Source organism: Corythoichthys intestinalis, chromosome 1, assembly GCF_030265065.1.
Source record: "Corythoichthys intestinalis isolate RoL2023-P3 chromosome 1, ASM3026506v1, whole genome shotgun sequence".
Taxonomy (NCBI): Eukaryota; Metazoa; Chordata; class Actinopteri; order Syngnathiformes; family Syngnathidae; genus Corythoichthys; species Corythoichthys intestinalis.
This window is the reverse complement of record NC_080395.1, coordinates 56,069,846-56,090,271: the sequence shown is the minus strand read 5'-3', so window position 1 is coordinate 56,090,271 and position 20,426 is coordinate 56,069,846. Positions and strand designations below refer to the sequence as shown.

The 20,426-nt window shown below is 40.1% G+C and overlaps 1 protein-coding gene across 1 annotated transcript in view; it reads right to left on the bottom strand.

Annotated features, from left to right (window-relative positions):
• Positions 1-20,426, bottom strand: part of prmt3 (protein arginine methyltransferase 3) — an 89,244-nt gene that overhangs the window by 39,105 nt on the left and 29,713 nt on the right. Inside the window, exons 11-12 of the mRNA XM_057835692.1 lie at positions 10,706-10,784; positions 2,128-2,315 (exon numbers count right to left, since the gene is read on the bottom strand). Coding sequence (XP_057691675.1) covers positions 2,128-2,315; positions 10,706-10,784 — 267 coding nt within the window. The remainder of the gene's footprint in view (positions 1-2,127; positions 2,316-10,705; positions 10,785-20,426) is intronic.

Below are 20,426 nucleotides of genomic sequence, written 5' to 3'. Positions count from 1 at the left end.
CCTGTCAATTTCTCGTTCCATTTTTCAGTCACTCGTAAACAAGACCCCAAGATACTTGAACTCCTCCACTTGGGGAAGGACCTCATCCTTGAGAGCGGTCATTCCACCTTTTCCCAACTGAGAACCATGGTCTTGGATTTGGAGGTGCAGATTCTCCTCCCGACCGCTACAAACTCAGCTGCGAACTGTTTCAGTGAGAGTTGAAGGTCCCGCTTGATGAGGCCAACAACACTACATCATCTTCAAAAAGCAGAGATGCAATATGAGGCCACCAAACCTGACCCTCTAAACCCCTTGGCTGCGCCTAGATAATCTGTCCATAAAAGTTATGAACAGAACCGGTGACAAAGGGCAGCCTTGGCAGAGTCCAACCCTCACTGGAAACGGATCAGACTTACAACCGGCTACACGGACCAAACTGACACCGGTCATACAAGGACCGGATTCTTATACCCCATATTCCTGGAGACCCCCCTAAAGGACTCCCTGGGGGACACTGTCAAATCCCTTCTCCAAGTCCACAAAACACATGTAGACTGGTTGGGTGAACTCCCATGACCACCCGAGAAGCCTGCTGAGAGTATAGAGCTGATCCACTGTTCTGCGGCCCGGATGAAAACCACATTGCTCCTCCTGAATCAGAGATTCGACTTCCCGACGGAGCCTCCTCTCCAGTACCCCTAAGTCCCTCTTTCCAGGGAGGCTGAGGAGTGTGATCCCTCCTATATTTGGAACACATCCTCCGGTACCCCTTATTAAAGAGAGGGACCACCACCCCAGTCTGCCAATCCATAGGCACTGTCCACAATGTTCACGCGATGTTGCAGAGGCGTGTCAACCAAGACAACCCAACAACATCCAGGGCCTTTAGAAACTCCGGCCAGATCTCATCCACCCCCGGGGCCCTGCCACCGCAGAGCTTTTTAACTACCTCAAGTGACTTCAACCCCAGAAGACCCACTACGGAGTCCCCAGGCTCTGCTTCCTCATTGGAAGGCGTGTCGGTGGAGTTGATGAGGTCTTTAAAGTATTCGGTCCACCAACTCACAACATCCTGGGTCGAGGTAAGCAGCGCCCCATCCACACTATACACAGTGTTGGTGGTGCACTGCTTTCCCCCTCCTGAGACGCCGGATGGCGGACCGGAATTCATTTAAAGCCATCCGGAAGTCGTTCTCCATGGCCTCACCGAACTCCTCCCATGCCCAGGTTTTTGCTTCAGCGACCGCAAGAGTCGCGTGCCGCTTGGCCAGCCGGTACCCATCAGCTGCCTCTGGAGTCCCGCAAGCCAAAAAGGCGCGATAGGATTCCTTTTTCAGCCACGACAGGCACCAAACTCTTTGCGGCCACAGCTCTGGGCGGCCGCCTCAGCAAATGAGGCGTGAAAGATGGTCTATTCGGACTCAATGCCCCCCGCCTCTCCCTGGACATTGGTGAAGCTCTGCCTGAGATGGGAGTTGAATTTCCTACGGACAGGGGACTCCTCCAGGCATTCCCAGCAAACCCTCACAAAACGTTTGGGTCTGCCGGGCTGGACTGGCAACTTCCCCCACCACCAGAGCCAACTCACCACCAGGTGGTGATCGGTTGACAGCTTCGCCCCTCTCTTCACCCGAGTGTCCAAGACATGCGGCAGCAAGTCCGATGACAAGACTACAAAGTCGATCATCGAACTGCGGCCTACGGTGTCCTGGTGCCAAGTGCACATATGAGCCTTTGAGACGTTTGTCGTGATTAAGGGCCATATAAATAAATGTGACATGTCAAAGAGCAGAGCTGAGTAATGTTACGCAGCTACATTCAAACTGAAAGTTTACCTGTAATAATGCATCATGGCATAACTGGTAGATAGCTTTTCTGCATAGAATCCACCACCTTGAATCCAAACAATCTCCATACTATTAACATTCCATATGTCTTTTTAACAATGTTCTCCTTCTTTCTGTATGTGCTTGTGACGCTCATTCCACTTAGCTATTTCTCCAGACAAATGTGCATTTGTATGACATAATTGACTGCAATTAACCAATGTAATGAAAATCTCTACATGGCCAAAATTCATACTGCATATAAATTACACTGTCCACAACCACCTTACATTTAATATAATATTTCATGAATATTTACCTGTATGACTGTAGGTTCTGATATGAGCGTGTCTGCATTTAACACTTCCACCACAGCCTCTGGCACCACAACCTTCTTCATGCATGACATGTTGAAGCCATACACGTCATCCCAGAATGCAATACGTTCTTGGTACCTCTGTTTATCTCCCACTGCTGCCAAACTTAGGTTACAAAGGTCTGGATAGACTGAGGCAAGACAAAGGGCATATGGAAAACGACAGGAAAATGAAAAGAAAATGAGCATTATTTTTTTTTTAATACAGCCATTACTACTACAAGCAAAGTTAAAAGTTTAGGAAAACTACAAATAGGTGTAACTTAAATACTCTACCATTCATTATGCATATAAAAGAAAAAAAAAACACCTGAACCCAATAAATTGTTCATGTTGTCATGCAATCGGTCACGACAAATAAAATATAAGAGATTTAAAAATGAAAAGTTCACTTGGAGCAAAAGAGGATGATGAACATGAAGTCCAACAAAGTGACACTAGAGAAGGTTGATGTGGCCAATTTTGAAGGCTTCCAAAGCACTCATCAAAACTAATTAAAGAACACCTTCAAGTCCAATGGGCGTGGTTTGTTTCATCAATTTCCTGAAGCGATAGTTATGACTAAACATGGTTTGGCCTGGTTTTTGACCTACTTACAAACGCCACACTTCCGTACATTACACTTCCCATTCATACAGCAGCAACAGCTGCATTAAACATATGTTAATGTATTTTCACATATGAGATATTGGTCTCCTGTGTGATTAGGTTATAGCTAAGGGTGTTTCCACCCCCACTGTGAACTGGCATTAGTCAAGAGAGAAGCCTAGGGTCACACTTTTTTACTTTTCAACTCTTAAGTTTATTTGTACAGTGCTTAACTACATAAGCATCTCACATGCATTCACAGCCCCACAAATGGTAATGATCATCTCCACATCTAAAGCCCCCCTATGGGCTGACATTTGTGCCATCAGAAACTGAATCTTTCTAAATTGAATCTGAAATGCTAAACCTGAATTTCAAATACTTAAAATGGAATACTTCAAATGTAAAACTATCTAGGTAAAGTAATTTGAAACTGTATTTTTGATTTAAAGGCATGCGTAGAAATCTGAATAATTTGAAATTTGTAATTAAGCTTGAAGAAAAATGTAACTCCTTTAATTTTTCACATTGATGTCTCACTACAAATTCAGTTTCAGCTTCAAAATTCAGGTCAATGGCCTTGGTGAGCACATAAATGCCAAATGTTTAGTGGATAAAATGCATGATTACAATATTTTTGTATGTCATATTGTAAGGAAAAAATGGTAATGGAACTTGGCGGACGTGATTTAAAGATTTTCACACAGCTCCGTTCCCCTCAATCGAAAAATTTTGGTGCCAATTTAGATTTTTTCCCCCCTTTTTTCTTGCTGTATGTTATTAACGAGAATTATAATACTAAGAGGCTGTGAGATATCAATAGAACTGTTATGTGGCAAGATAATAAAAATAAAGTTAACAAAAAAAAAAAAAAAATCACATTCATGACCAATTATCGAAAATAGATCGAAAATTACGAACATTTCCGAATGTAGCCCGGAAACAGCCGAATGGGGCTGTGACGTCACAGCCAGGAAACAAAAGGTCGAAGCAGGTGCCATCGTTGTTTATCGATGAGAGAGTTACGTTCGTGTTTGATCAAAAAATTGCTAAAATGGTTCCAACCTGTCGTGCTATGTGGTGTACAAAAAGCCATTTGTCGCAATGTAGTACCCATGAGTTCCCGAACTAGAGAAAAAGAGCTGGACTACGCAGACAATGAGTAAAGTTCGTCCATGCAAAGAGGGCTAATTTTGCAGACCCAGCCTCCGGCACGGTTTTGTGTGCTACGCATTTTACACCTGAAAGCTATTCGAGCTATGGATAAATGAAATCAGGTTTTGCTAAGAAATTGTTGCTGAAAGCAGATGCGGTGCCCACCATACATGAGCAGCCTCCTAAATTTCCCGAGATATTAAGAAAGAGGACGATGACTGACACTGATGAGACCACCCCACCACCCCAGGCAAAGCAAAGGAGGGGAAGCAGCCAAGCTCGAAATGGCCAGAGTGAGTACTCTTTTATAATAAAAAAACATATCATGCATTGGATATAGGACTGGACACATGTATAAATTATCTCTCTTAAAATATAAACAACAAATCCTTTAATCCCATTCATATTTGTGTCTGTTGGCAGAGCGAAAACCTATGATAGCACAATAAATGATAATTATTCTATATATTACTTTATTTTGCGGTCACGGTGTGTCAGCTTCACAAAAAGAAATGCAAAACAAATTATTGGCTTTCATTTGGGCTCATATTGATAACCCAAAACACCAAAGAAAGGTTCATAACTCTCCTCGTCACCATTAGAAGAACGTTCGTTACGTCGGATTCGTCGCTGCAACTACAAACAAAATTGTCTGCCATCATCGCCGCCATTCAGTACTTTGTCAGGACCCAAGCGCTGAGCCAGGTGTTTCCTAGTTGTGACGTCACGCATACAATATGCTAGTTTCAGGGATCTCTGGCACCAGTCGTTTTAGCTTGACAATCGATCCAAATTTCTATAATTTTCTTGGTGTTGCAATGTGTGTAATTACACGAAGTGGCATGATATAAATCCAAAAGGCATGCGTTTATGGATAAATGATGGAATATTAGCATTTCCCCAGGTGTTGTAATACTCTTTAAGATCACTATTGTCAAATATAGATGCAACATTATTCAAAAATCATTGGATGTTGCTTTTATTCATGCCCGGGCAAGCTGACAAAAGTTGTTATCAAGATAAGAATTTTCTTATCAGCCAATGACGATAATAATCAAGATAATTATCACATCCTTTTTTCAAGTCTGATTTTTGCTCCTGATTGAAAGTTGACAAAGCCAGATGTTGCTTTAAACCAATCTTTAATGTTACAACAAAGATGCATGCTGACAAACTACTACACAGCATTTCAAAAATATGAAGTCCATTGCAAATGAGGTAATCAAAATGCAGAACATTGCACAAAATGTCAGATAGACATACAATCCCCCCCAAAATAAAATAGACATAAATAGACAAATTTTAATTTACATTCAGCAACTGTTGTGCTCGTTATTGACGACTATAACGAAAATCGACAACCAACAATTTTTTCATGACGATGACGGACGAAAACAAAATAAAAATGTGTTTTGGGAGACTAAGACATAACGAGCTGAATGCCACTTTTCATCTGGCGAGATGAGACCAACATGTAAATGCACAACAGCTCCCATCACATGTTCACAATGTGTGAACATTTCTGAGTACTTAGCCTGCATCGTATCAGTGTCTGTGTCACTCATGGGACGTGCTGCACCCCCCACCTCCCCGCCCTGACTCACAAGTGTGTCCTCTCCAGTCTCCAAGCTTGCACACACGGTAAGATTTGTTTTATCTTAGCCAGAGAGAAAATAAAATGTTGATTTAGCCTTTAAAGGTCGGTGCTGAGTGACCATCACACACTAAATGTAACCCGTAGAGTTAGCATAGCATTCGCGTTCACATTAGGGTAATGTTAACAGAGAGCATACTCAAACTAACGTATATTTTAATTTTTTTTTTTTTTTTTTACATACAGTTCGTGGCGTCTCAGGTAGGTGTAATTAATTGAAAATAATTGTACTGTTTTTCTGCTGAGTGCGTATTATCACCGAGTTGGAGTTGTTCTTGTAGACGAAAAAATGAGCATCAGCGCCTGCCCCCTTCACTCAGGTGTTTGGGTGGTGTAATTACAGTTAAATCTATTCACTTTGAATCAAACGTTCTTATTATTTCTGTTGAGAAAATTCTATGAGGATAATTATCATTAGCGTTTTATTGCCAATGGTTAATTGGGGTTGTATTTCAGCAAATAACATTAATTTAATCGAACATGATTTGCTTTTGCAAGCCACTGCAAAAGAAGGTGGCAAGGACGGATCTGACCCGTTTGACAGTTTTGACAGCTGTACAGGTCTGCACCATTTATGTTGTGTTTTGTTTCCTATTGTATATATAAATATGTTTTTTTAAATAAAATTTTAAATATCCTTAGGTAATGATTATCATACAGAACTTAAGTATTTTATTGACATAATAACCATTCACTTCTGTAGCCCTACAAACAGGCTGATAAAGAATTTAATGGGTAAAAACTTTTTTGAAAACAGTGGAGAAAACCTTGCCTGCAGGCATCAATGTAGAAAAATAGCCTTCAATTTTCAATGATTGAAAAAATATAACCCTTACTTCTTGGCATGGGCTTTTCTTTTTATTTTGCCAGACATATGGGTTGCTGTTCAGCTTCACATAGCCTTCAATACATCGGAGCATAAATTGCAAGAAGGGATGGTGACAGCTCAGTGATGGGCATCTCATGGTCTCTCATTATTAGACGTTGCCTGCTTGTGACCATGTGAGTGTCACGATACCTAATGATGGTGTTTGCTCACTTAGAGACAGAAACATCAGTTCATTTTATTCTCATTTTACTTTTACTGAAGCAAAAGAGTGATCATGAAGGCAGGAGGGGGCTTTTGCTGATTTGGCGAAATTTGGACAGGCTTAGTTGAAAAACGCACTGTATAAAGGAGGCAAAAAATGAGCAAGCAGAGGAGGGGTTACTGTACTGAGAATGTAAAGGGGGAAAAAACTAACAAAAGGGGCACATGGGTGTCCCCAGATTCATGGCTTTGACATCTGCGTCCTTCTCGACTCACTGCTTTCAGCCCGTTTGTCATGGGCCCCCCACGCGCCAGCCCAACTACACTTGCTCTCTTGAGCCCCCTCGTTGGTCGGCTGTGAAAGAGTGGATGGCGAGGGAGGGAGTAGAGTATAAAACAGATCTTTTGCCAGGACACGCCAGGACAGGCATATCATGCTAAAACACATTATGGATTAAAGGGAGGTTAATTCTATGGTGAAATAAGTTTTGTAATTGGGGGTGTGGGTGTGTGTCTACACGGCGATTAGGGATAGACATGACATTTTGGCTTTTTCCTGATAGAAGTCATTATAAACAATTTTTTGATTGTGTAAAAAAAAAAAAAAAAAAAAAAAAAAAAAAAAAAACACCAAAACTAATATTAATCCTATATTTTTGGGGGGATAATTTGTGACATTCTCTAAATCTATTAGTATCCACATAATAAATCTGCAGAAGCTCAAACAGCAGTCCATTTTAAATCCAAAGTTTATAAATAACATATCAACTGTAATACCTCTATGCCAAACTCATCCAAGCATGTCTTAACTGAGACGAGACCTTACTTCTAGAAGTAATGGATGAAAACCAGGGTCAGGGTTAAAGGTTCTTGATAAGCCGAACAGCATATTCTGACCTTTCATTTACTGTCCTGCTAAGGTCACAGATCTATCTAAATGGGTACTACTATACTGGCTGGCTGTATGTACAGTTGCTTTCATGCGTGTGACCTTTAACACTTGCTTCAAAAAGCCAGTGTGGGAGAACACCTCCCAGGTAGAGCACATTTGACACAAGCCATTACATCTAATGGATGACAAACACTTTCACTTGAACATCTTTTTTGATGCTTATGTGCTGAGTTTTTTTATTTTATTTTATTTTTCGACTAATTCCACATCGTGATCCCCATACAGGAGCATTTTTTCCTTTTTTTTTTTAATTATTTTTTTTTTAATTATTTTAATCTTCTCCCTCTTCCACCAGTTTCTCATTTTACTGTTGGCATCTGATTCTGTTACGATAATACCCAATAATGCTTTTGCATTAGTAGCTGTTTACATGGTTTACATGGTGATGCTGCCACACCAAGCAATGGCAAAAATGGAAGGCGAAGATGAAAACTTTTGATTCCGGCCATCAAAGCCGAACGATTTGATTGTGGGAATTGCTCCACAACCATATGAATGGGTTTCTCTCGCGTCAATGACATCAGCACTCGCATGCGTCACTTTAGGCATGCGCAGTCGCTGCTGCTGTACATTTAAAACAGCAAACATGATCAGACGTCGGCTTTAATTCAATGTTTTTATAATATCTTTAATCTAAATTTTATGTTCGTGTTTTTTGAGCCACTTGAAGCAGAAGAAAAACGACGTGGACGCCATTGCGTCGAGTGGGCAGACACGTTGTCTACCAGGCTGACGAGGTTGTTGTCAAGAAAGTGCATCATTGGCTGTCGCCTTGTCAATCTGCACTGCCCCCTATGGCCTGGCATGAATACTACATCATTTTCATGCGGAATTGCAACGTCGTTTGAATGGAGACTGAACAAAGATGGAACCATGTAAATGCAAACATGAAATGAGTCGTATTCTCGGCGCATCACCATGTAAACAGCCCCTTAGATGACTTGTTTGCTTAGGCAGCAGGTATTACCGCTTTATGCTGCTGCAGGTCAGACTAAATCCTTTCAAAGTGGTCTATTGTGCTGTGTCCAAGATAGGCCAGATTTTACAGTCACTGGTGAAAGTAGTGCCCAAATGCAGAATACCAGACTGGAAGACTAGACCACCAATCAGCCAATAGGACAGGCAAATGGAAAGCTGAAGGGCCTAGACGGAAAACACCATCAACGACAGTTAGTTGAATACATCACTAGAAAAGGGGGGGGGGGAGAAAAAACACGGCAAAACCAAGGTCCAAGCCAAGCCGATTTGAAAATGGGAGAACAAGTTGAGTCGGAGAGGCTTATGTTAGCTGATGCCTGATTAGAAGCAACGTTGTCCTCAAGATGAATAGCTAACGGGGTGGGCATGACTGACAAGCACTAAATTAAAAAACTCCAAGAGCACACAGGTAAAAAAGAAAAAAAACAGCAGGATTGTGAAAAGTTCTAAAACGGTATTAGAGATTTTTTTTTTTTTTTTTCAAATACCGTATTGGCCCGAATATAATACGACCCCGATTATAAGACGACCCCCTCTTTTTCAAGACTTAAGTTTGAAAAAAGACTTTTTGAACACCAAATTAATTTTTATACAGAAACGACCACGGAAAGCTTTTCTCTGACTGAGCATTTTTTAGGCGATCTTTTTGAGCTCTCCATCTCCGTACATTACACTCTGTGACACCATATTTCACAGCCGCTTTGCAGTTGTTTGAAGACACCGCCTCATTTATCACCATCAACTTGAAGTTTGCGTCATAACTTCTCCTCAGCTGCCGGTGTTCTGCCAAAATGTCCTACATCGGCGAAACGTCCTACATTAGTCGAATTTGACACCTAAATTACTACCGTGCGCTCTAAACTTGTTTTGTTTAGATGCATACAGGAATAACGTACTAAAGAAATGCCTGCAGAAAATACTTAAATGTAGTTATGTCAAATAAGGACGATTTAAATACGCTACGTGGCTAATGTGGTCAACTGCTTCAAAGCTAACACAAAAAAACACAATGGTTAAAAGTATGAGAGGGTAATACATGCAAAAAGTATCTTTGAGGCTGTGAAAAGGTTCTAAATAACTAAATAAAAACAAAAATAGTGAGTACTCGCCGCTTCCAACCGATGTGCGCATGCGTGTGAATGCATATGCAAGCGCCCTGAGCATTGTGTAGGACGTTTCGCCGCGTAGTAAGGAATGGCCAAACACCGGTTAACCTGGCCAATCTTCGACCCACTTTTCTCCAAATTGTCGCGAAGTTTCTCCATTTTCGGTTATCTCTTCTATTACCGGTATTTTCTTCTCTTTTCCTTCTTACCACTTTCTTCTTCGTGTCAGGGGTTCGCTTTGGCCGCCCGAGTCGCGTTCAGCATTCGATTCATTGATGACTGGCGCCATCAAGCGTCGTGAATGGGTATATATCTAGGCCGCAGTTTTTTTTTTTTTGTTTTTTTGTTTTTTTTTTAGACCGCAGTTATAAGACGACCTCCTCTTTTTCAATCTTATTTCAGTGCAAAAAACATCGTCTTATATTCGGGCCAATACGGTAAATCAATTCAAATTACAATGCATTGAAGCCATGGCTCTAGTTAGTGTCCAAATCATTTTTTTTTGGTTTGTACATAAGACTTTTGTTAGATACAGAGCACAAACACTGGGTTTTACATTTTTTCCCGTAAAATGGTTGCATTAAAAATCCAAAATCATATAACAAAGTAATGTGAGAAAACTAAAACACTAATGCTGGATGGTTAGCATGTTTCTGTTTCTTCCACAGGACACTTTAATTGAACCGCCACGAGTGGACATACCGATCGTAGCTGAATTCCCATGAGACTAAATTGTTCCCCTTCAGCTGTTTGTTGCAACTCCCATTAGTCTCACCTTGATTAATGGCCTTGTGCATTGTTGTGTACAAGTCATGCATGAGTGTTTTTTTCCATACAGATATTAGCCAAATGTAGTATACCTAATATGGTGACTTGATTGCTTTGGAAATTTGGCAAAAAATCCAAGGATGGATTTGTGTAATTGGTATCAGAACTGCTCATTTATATAGTGTACACCATTTAAATTTCCAAAAAATGGACACAGTTTTACATGACATGTTCCCTTTGTGTAGATTAGTATTTTTGAGATAGAAATCAAGAGAGAATAGAAGGGTTACCTGAACCACCATCATGCAGAAAGAGGTCTCTGGCCACTAAGATGGAGTCCAACATGGATTCAAACAGCAAAAAGTAACCCTGCGTAAGACAAAATGGCAGTAAATATACAATATCTATGTCACTTTCTAGCATATTTAAGGCACAAGAATCACTGTACAGACACTTACCCCTGTAGATATATTTATTCCCACATATTTTTTCATTTTACTTGGTCTATTTATTTCTACATTGTCTGCCTTCTTTCTATAATTTATGACTATTGGGATTAGAAGTGGGAGCTTTTCTCCCACGGTTATAAGACAGCAGCTGCTAGTAAAATTTCACTTTCTTGTGAGCCACCCCATAGGTTAACATGGGGGCCTATCTACTCGCATTTTGAAAAACAAAGCTTTTACTTGGTCTTAATGAATGTATTTAGCTTAGATGATCATTGCTTTGTTTTCATTCCTGAATTGTGTATCGCCATCTTCTGTTCATTACGAGATTTAGAGAAAATGTTACAAAAGAAAATCAACATTTTTCTTCTGCACTTGCAATACAAGGATAATGGAATATCATGTAGTTACTGGATAATTAAAGGGAACCACAGACTTAAAGACTTGTAGGCTCTAATAAGCTACAGTTGTTTTACTAAAATATGTTATTAGAAACAAATATTATTGCCATTGATTCAAAAATCTGTAATACAGTGGAACCTCAACATACGAAGTTAATTCGTTAAGTCGAAATGATCGTATGTCAAGCAGGATTTTCCCATTAGAATACATTATAATTCCATTAATTCGTTCCACAGCCTGAAAACTTACACTAAATTTTTCATAAATACTGATGGTATCATTGAAAATATAATTTCCAAAGATCAAAACAAATACATTATGGATACAAATTTGAATAATAATATAATAATGGTAATAATGATAATAATAAAACTTGCAATAATGTAAAATAACGGGTTCTAATGTGGCGAATGTGTTTGCGTAGTGTACTGGAACACATCGTGTGGCTGACCGGATAGTGTGAGCCTTTTTAGTTTCACTTTCACTTGGTTTACTTGCTGCCGACAGGGGACACTAGGCATAGGTTGATGGAATAAATGATTAAAAACCTTACAAAGCTGGCGATTTCTTTGGTGATGTCACCAAAATAATAATTGCCACCTTAACTTGTAAAGACTGGTGAACGGAGGAGGACCATCATAGAAAGTCTACGGCTGTATTGTTGAGCGAGCCATATCACGGATGCGCACCCCACGCTCAGATTTTTCTATCATATCTATCTTAATGTCAATGGTAACAGTAAGCATCCCGTTTTTTCCTTTGTTTCGCCGCTTGCAGCAACATTGTTGAAATCCGTGTTGATTTCTCTCACAAGAAAATCTACCATGCAACCGTCTTGCGGGAAAAAGAAACTGCGGTGCTGTCATAGATAGTCTTATTTAGAGCATGTCATTGGATGTAGAAACAAATGGTGAGTCAAATTTTACGTCCAATGTCGAAAAGATCGTGTGTTGAACCAATCGTATGTCGAGGTACCACTGTATTTAGTTCATTTTTTGACCTATGGAGGGCGCCATGTTTTACACGTGTAATGCATGCTGAGGGTGATGACGAGGTTAGGTTGGACTGGGAGAATATCTGCTCTATACAAGCGACGCTAGTATGACGACTGGCATGATTTTGTCACATTCTGCTGCTGGTCAGACTGTTTTGTTACAGAGCTGTGGGATGAGTTCCCGACGTCATACCTACATCCAATTCCACCTCATTAGCAGTGTCTTTAAACCGATCCTAGGTGACTTGCCAAGTAATTGACTTGCTACCATTTGACACTTTCTATCCTTGACCCCTTCGTTGAGAGTTGCATCCTTGACTTTTTTTTTGTTCGTCTGCCCCTCACCGCGGTTTTCCCTCTGTTCTTGTTTTTAATTATTTTTTATTTTTACTTTTTATTGATCCCGACTTACTGTCAACCTCTTTTTGTGATTGTATGTTTTTTGTGTGTTCAATAAACCCTTCTACACAACCCTCTGTTATTGTTTTCTGCTGGCTTCCGCTTTCATGGACCGTAACAGATTTGTTGGTTTTGATCTGAGGACTTGTTACTGATTGCAGCTAATAGATTAATAAACAATATATATACTATCGATGTAGAAAAAATATATCATGGTCCTTCTTGGTGTTAGTTAATGTTACTAAACAGTGTGGTCTTGAACGCTACCTGCATGCAGCAATAGTGCTGAGTCCGCAGCGGTCACTAGACGTTTACTACCGGTGTTCTGCAATACCATCCTACGCAGCGAGACATCTACACATGCGGACATTGGTTAAAAGCAGCAAGTAATTACTATTCGTGTTTTTTATTGAGCCTTTTATTACCTTTTCAGTGCCTCAAAATACTTTTTGCATGTGTTTCCCTCTCATACTTTTAAGCATTGTTTTGTTGTGGTAGCTTTAAAGCAAATTGTTGATCTGGTGACCAAATTGGTCACGTAGTGTATTTAAACCAACCTTACTTGATATTACTACGTAATACGTAAGTATTGTCTTCAGGCATTTTTAGTACGTTCTGCCTGTATGCATCTAAACAAAAGCTGAAAGCGCACAGCAGTACTTTAAGTGTCAAATTCGCCTCTTACAGATGTTTCGCCAGTGTTGGACATCTTGGCAGAACACTGATTTTGTCTACTCTCGTCTCATCCCGTCTTTCCCGTTCAATTTGCTTTTGCTGCTAATTTTGTGAAATATCGACAGTGCTGTCTTGATCATTAATGTTCCTCTCGGGTTCAAATTGAAAGGAATGAACAGATGACATGTTTATGTTGCTAGTCATACTCTGAAAGCCCTGCAGCCCTGCCCATTGATGTCACCACCCACAGTGCATTGTGGTGTCAACAACAATGGCGACCTATTAAACTAATTTCACAAATTTTATATAAACAAAAACATCAAGAGGGGTTTTAATATCAATCTATTATTACTCATACTAACATTTATATTTCAAGAACTACAAGTCTTTCTATCCGTGGTTCCCTTTAAAGGAACACTAGGGAACTTTTCGAATCTTTATATTTTCATAACATCTATGATGTCGAACGACAACTAGTTGAATTACACATTTGTTATGGCCTAAGGGGGTTTGTTTCGCTTTCACCCGCACTAATTAACTTTGAGGAGGGTGGCAGGAACCCTGCCACACACACACACACACAAAAAAAAAACAAGTGTGCTGACTGCTTTACAGCATACGTCACTTTCCCCCTTCGTTATAAAGACGGAAGTTGATACGAACGCTTTCGCGCCATTTCTGCAAAAATGGCAGCGTAACAAGAGACGAAGGTTTGTCAGAGGAGACAAAAAAGAAAAAGGGAGGCTACCAGAATAAAAGGACAGTCAAGAATAAACAGGGTGGGGCGGATTACGGTGCAAAATCAAACGATTCTTATTTTCAACAGTGTCATATGATATTGCTTAGCCACAACTGGATTCATATCCTCACTATTCATCCTTCACACAACCGCTAGAAATAGAAATGTTGTTCAATCCAACTTTAGGCGACCGGGAGATCAGGATTTTACAACACTGTGTGGTGGTCCTCATGGGAAATGCAGTCTTAAGGCAAAACACGACCGCTTTTGTCCACCTGTGCCACTAAAATCGACCAAAACTGAAAGTTACCTAGTGTTGCTTTAAATGACAGTTGTCATTTGTAACAATGAAAACCCCAAATCTCCAGGACCATAAAAAGATTAACATCTCTACAAGGTCTGCAACAAAACATCCAGATTTGACCCCAAGACAACATACTGTTCTGCTCCAGCAGAGAGCACATCAAGCGTTATATTATTTAATTCTTAAATTGCATTTAGTCTACACATCATGTCAGATTCTGCTGATGAATGGCCTTTTTTCCCCCCCCTAACTTCCAACCAGCAGATTGGCCAAGCCAAAAAGCAATCCTATTCACTAGGTTACGCACTGTGTAAGTTGAGGATGGATAAATAGTGCTAAATTGAGGTAAGCGCTTATTATGCGAATTACAGCCTTGCACTGAGAGGATGACAGGAGGAGGAACAAACGAGGAGCGCAACAATGATTTATAACTTTGACCCCCAAATCAACACCATAGACATCAAGGTCCAAAGCTGATGACTACGAGAGTAATGATACAGATAAACCTAAACCAATTGGAATTTTAGAAAAGGGATAAATTTTTTGTTTGCCAATGCTGAATTGGTTGTGATCCAAAGTCAGATACATTCAATTTTGCTGACTATGGTCCACTCAATGACCTTAACGTTATACCCTTTTTAAAACCCTCACACGGCCATACACCAGCCTCATAATTTAGTGCCAATTTCACGGGACACTGCTTCACTTGAAGGAAAAGGGATACGAGAGAGGCCTGTATGGAGTCATACCTTCATGATCAATGATGGTCCAGGATTATTGCCACCAATACCTTAATGTCCACACCCAACAATTAAAAAAAAAAAATTTTAATCAGTGTTGCAGCCACATTTTTGCGGGATGTTTTGTAGAACCCCAATTCTAATGAAGTTGGGACGTTGTGTTAAACATAAAAACTGAATACAATGATTCATTTATCATGTTCAACCAAAATTGAATACATTTCAAAGACAAGCTATTTAATGTTCAAACAAAGACAAGCTTTCAGTTGAGGGCTGCCACATGGAACGATTCGACTGCAGGCTTGTTGAGCAGTGAAATAAACAAACCACAGCTGACTAACTCTCTTGCTGCGATGATCAGCACAAGCCGCAGCTCATTTTGGGCATGCGCAGTCACCGCTGATGGCGGGCCCCTTCTCTTGTGTATCCTCCAACATTTGGCCACGTTGTTTTGTATTTTATAACCTTTATAGCTATACGTTGTCAGTGAAGAAGCATTGAATACATGCCAAAAATAAAAATTTTAAGGCAGAAACCGACTACAGTAGTTTTGATGCGCACAGCACGTCAACTGACTCGCGAGACTTTTTGGAGATTACATTACTGAAGCAGACAGCTGAGCATTGAAAAAAACGTCCGATCAGCTTGCTCCACTTTTGAAAGCAGACTGCAGGTGGCATTAGTAGGTGCCGATGGAACAATGTTGAATATATTAAACACTTCCATTTTATTTGTGCTTTTCTTTAAGATTTCTGCAAGATTGTGTGGTGTCTTGATGAATAAACTACTTTTTATGTCCTAATTTTTGTTAATTCTCCTTTTACACACATGCACAAAAACCTTTACATGCTAAGTTATGACACAGGTAGCATTGTACTATATATTAACAACTCATGTAAGTACAAACAACTCGAGTGTCCTTCATGGATATTTGTGCAATCAGAGTAGCATGGCTCTCAGTCAACGTTACGTTGATATTTCGAAGTTTTGTAGTCCAGTGCAACACGAAGTACTAATTCTCATTTTCCATCAGTCCAAACAGAAAACAGTCTGTCATTAACATTGCGATGCGAGACGTAGGGATGGGCGCGACTAGTCGTTTAGCTGCCTACTCATACTTAAACGTTTCGTAGTTTACTACTCTGTTAAACGCAGCATCATGAGCCCCTTTCAGACATACTGTACGTTGAACTCCGGTAGCCCTTATGTCTGAAAGGAATTTCCCAGGTCGACTGACACAGAGATGACACAGACATAAACTGGGTCGCGTCCTAGTATAATGTCCGGGACTTCACTGGGACGCGGCATGCATGAAAGCAGCCGGTAAATTCGCCAGTCACAGCGCGAAGGCTGATGACGTCAATATCATGGCGGGCCAATCACGATTTCCTCTTTCTTCGTAGTAAGACGAAAAGCGGTAAACAAACATCACAATCATCAACATGGCAAACTGAAAGCAAAGCAAAATTAAACTGGAAACGTAACTAATTTAATTTGCTACTGAATCTTAGAACTGAGAAAGAGACAGTGCATCATCCATCTTTGAAATGTGTGGTTTATTTTGTTGCCAATGCAGACCAAAAATGACGTAATGTCAGAGTTATAAAATCCCGTCCCTCGACGCACAGAGAGTACCAAGTCGCCAACACTGGACAAGTCTGAAAGAAATGCACCCCCCCCCCCACACACACACACACGTAGGAGGGGGTAGCGACACAAAGTTTGGGGAAGTTTTGGCGAACGTATTTCTCTTTCAATTGTTTACCTTTAGTAATTTTATGTAACATCAATAGAATTTAAAAACTTGTTCTGAAATTCCGGCTAAAATAGGCAATCAACACACAAAATTTGTGCATTTTAAACTTTTTATCTAATATGTGTATTAAATTGCAAGTTTTCTTGCTTATAGACTAGTCGACAAGTCGCAAATAAAAATCAGACTAGTCGGCAGGGAAATTCCCATTCCCTAGAACTACTGAAAATCCAATGTCGGTTGACTGCGCCGAACAGCCTGAGCTCAGGAGGATGTTGTCAAGGAAGTGAGTATTGGCTGTCATGTTGTAAAACTCCACTTCCCCCTATTGCAAGGCATGAATACTACATCGTATTTACGCGGACTTGCTGTGTCGTTCCAGTGGAGATCGAAACCAAGTGCTGGTTGTGTGTAGGCCTGTCGTGATAACAAACTGTGCGATAATTATTCTCATAAATTATTGCGATATGCGATATTATTGCACCGCACCCAATTTTTTTTTAACCAATTTACAATAACAGTGCGAATACAGTATATATTAATAGATCAAATACACCCATTTAAATGCGATAAAAAGTTTTTGAATTTAAGAGTATTTAAGAAATCACAACTAAAAACAATAGACCATGCCTGTTAAGTAAAAAACAACAATATTGATACCGCACAGAAACACATAAAATGTTTAAAAAAAAAAAAAAAAAAAAAAAAAGGCACTTAATAACAAGCATTTAGGCAAATGAAAACTTTTCCCATCATAGCTTCTGCAATGGTGTTCCATAGAGATGCAACGATACAGTTAAGTCATGGTTCGGTACGATTTTTGATACGGGGGACACGATTTTCGATCCGATTCAATACATTTAATACTCTGTAAAAAAAATTATATTTTTTGTTTCGTTTTTTTTTTTTTTTTTTTTTTTTTTTTTTTTGCTAACGAGCGAGCAAAAATTAAATTGCTATCATATAAACATGCATTTTAGTGCATAATATTTATGTGCTTACTTCTTACTGATCTGAAAAAAAATCGTATAAAAGTGCTGAGAACAATCTTTACTGCTTGTAAAGTGAGGCAGGGCACACTGTTGATTGCTACAGCTCTCTTAGCAGCTAGGTTTACTACATGAGCAAGACATCCTATTTGTGGTCCGAATCCATCTGTGTCACGTACTGAATTAACAATATTTGCAACATTATCTATAGTCACTGGTATGGATTGATTTGGCCTTCTTAACTTCCATTCAGTCATGACAGTTTAAAATTCATTGATGTAGTATATGGACTACATGTCCCATAATCACTCTGGGCTCACGTAGCCAATGGCATGGGACATAGCACATCTAGTTTGCCATTTCATGATATCTAGTGTGTGCGCGCATCAAAAAAGTTAGCAAGCGGTGCTGAAGTCACGTCTGCTCATTACTACACAACACCAGCATATGACAATCGACTTTCATAAACATGACGAGTTTGAAGCACAGCGCTCTTAATTTCATTCAGCTGTTCGTTGTCAAAGCGAGGTTGTTCGTAGCAGCGAAGCCGGTAACAATGTTTTGGCGGACTTTGTTGTAAATATTCGGCGTTGTGCCAAAAAATAGCCGCCCCGCGTGAAATGTCACTCCTGACAGGAGCGCCCACACGTCAACAACACCGGCGCGTCAAAGATGGTCCACAGTCACTACGGAGCACTGACGCGGCCGGTATACGTTGAACAATAGGATATAATGGGAACGATTGGCTCCGGCGCTAGTTTTTGCCGGACCTGGAACGAAGATGCATTTTGCGCAGTTGGTAACGAGGAATACGAACTTTTAACAGGACGTCTGCCGCACGCGCGCACGCACATACACGCAAGGCGATAAATCACTGCGAAAAAATTACCGCCTTCATTTTTCCGCGATAAATGGAATTATTGCATATTGCGTCAGGCTTAGTTGTGTGCACGCAAATCTGTAATTGGGTGTTTTCTGTTGATTTTGTAGGAGTGTCTCCATGTAAAGTTCAGTGCCAGGGTTGCAGAGGTGACACACTGCAGTACAGCCACTTTGCATTAACATAAGAGACTAATGAAAACCCTAATGAGAATGGGCTGAAACAGCATATACACATTAACTAAATTAGCATATAAAACACATCTCCCTGCGGCCTCACAGACAGTGATCAAGCATTAAAATAAAAATAGCAAACCGCTTTTGACACATTTTTTTTTTTACTGTTCTACCACAAACTCACCTTGACACAGGTTTCTTTTCCACAATAATATCATACCATTAAACTGCAAATAATAGTTTTCAACCACAGTAAGCCTATTCTGAGGTAGCAGAAACTACCAATCTGATTGTGAATGTGCTTGATGGAGTGGAGGACTACGGATTCAATTTCAGACCAGAGAAACACAGTGAATCACAACTTCTTAAAACAGTAGGTGAGCTTTGCGCCCTCCAGTTTTCTGTTGCAAATATCAATCATTCCCTTACACGAGAGAAGGGAAAAGGAACAACGATCCAACATCAGGTAACCATAATATAAACAGGGAAGATGAGAGCTTCATGAGGAAAAACGGTGTCTTTAAGGACACTTTACAAAACATGCATTTTAAGTGCTACTGAAGTGTTAGTGTGAATATGAGAGTAAATGGTTGTTTGCCATGACCAGTTTGGCAGCCTGTGGATTTTTCCTCTTCTTCTACTGCCACCAATAACCACTGAATCTTTCCGTGTGAGTGGGCTGTAGGATGGCCCTAGGCCACTGCCTTTTAACACATTAAATGCTAGTCATTTTCAGAAGAGGCAACCACATACTGCTAGCCATTTGAGGATTTATAATGATCTTTTAAGTCCCACAAAATGTTTTGCACTATGACCAAGAACACAAACGAAACCAAAAGATAGAGAAGATTCCAATGCTCACTCATTTCTGTTATATAGCTATCAGCAATAAAATTGGAAAATTCCACAGAAATTTCAGTCTCAGGCTATAGAAACGCAAACAAAATGAGCTTGTGAAATTTCAAGATTTTTTTTTTTTACTTCGATGCTACTATTTTTTACAAAGCGTTAAAATCCTCTACGGTACATAGGATAATCCAAAGATAAAGAGAATTTTAAACAATGTGTGTAACGGTCAGGGTTGAAAACCCATACTTAATTTTGGGGTACAACAGTAGACTAAAATGTAATTTCGGTTTGGTTTCTGGAAGTATTTGTTTTGGTTTTTCTTCGATGTAGATGCAAAATTCATTGGGAGATAGTGGCGATTTAAGTGGCTTCAACATGTCAATACAACTGGATTTATCCGTTTGGCTTTGTCCATTGGTAAAATTAATGAAGCCAAAAAGTTCTTCCGTGATGGCACCGGTGGTCCAGTCTCCCGCGGTCGCGCCCAACGCCGCCAGCCATTCACTTGAGGCCAAAAATGGTGAAGATGGTCTTCTAGCTCAGGCTTCTTGCTTGCATTTGTCCTGATGCCTTTTGTCATGACTGCAAACTTTTAATTTGGAGCCCTCTTTTGTCAATAGTATGGAGATCAAATTGATACAACAGTGTCCCACATAAGGCACGCA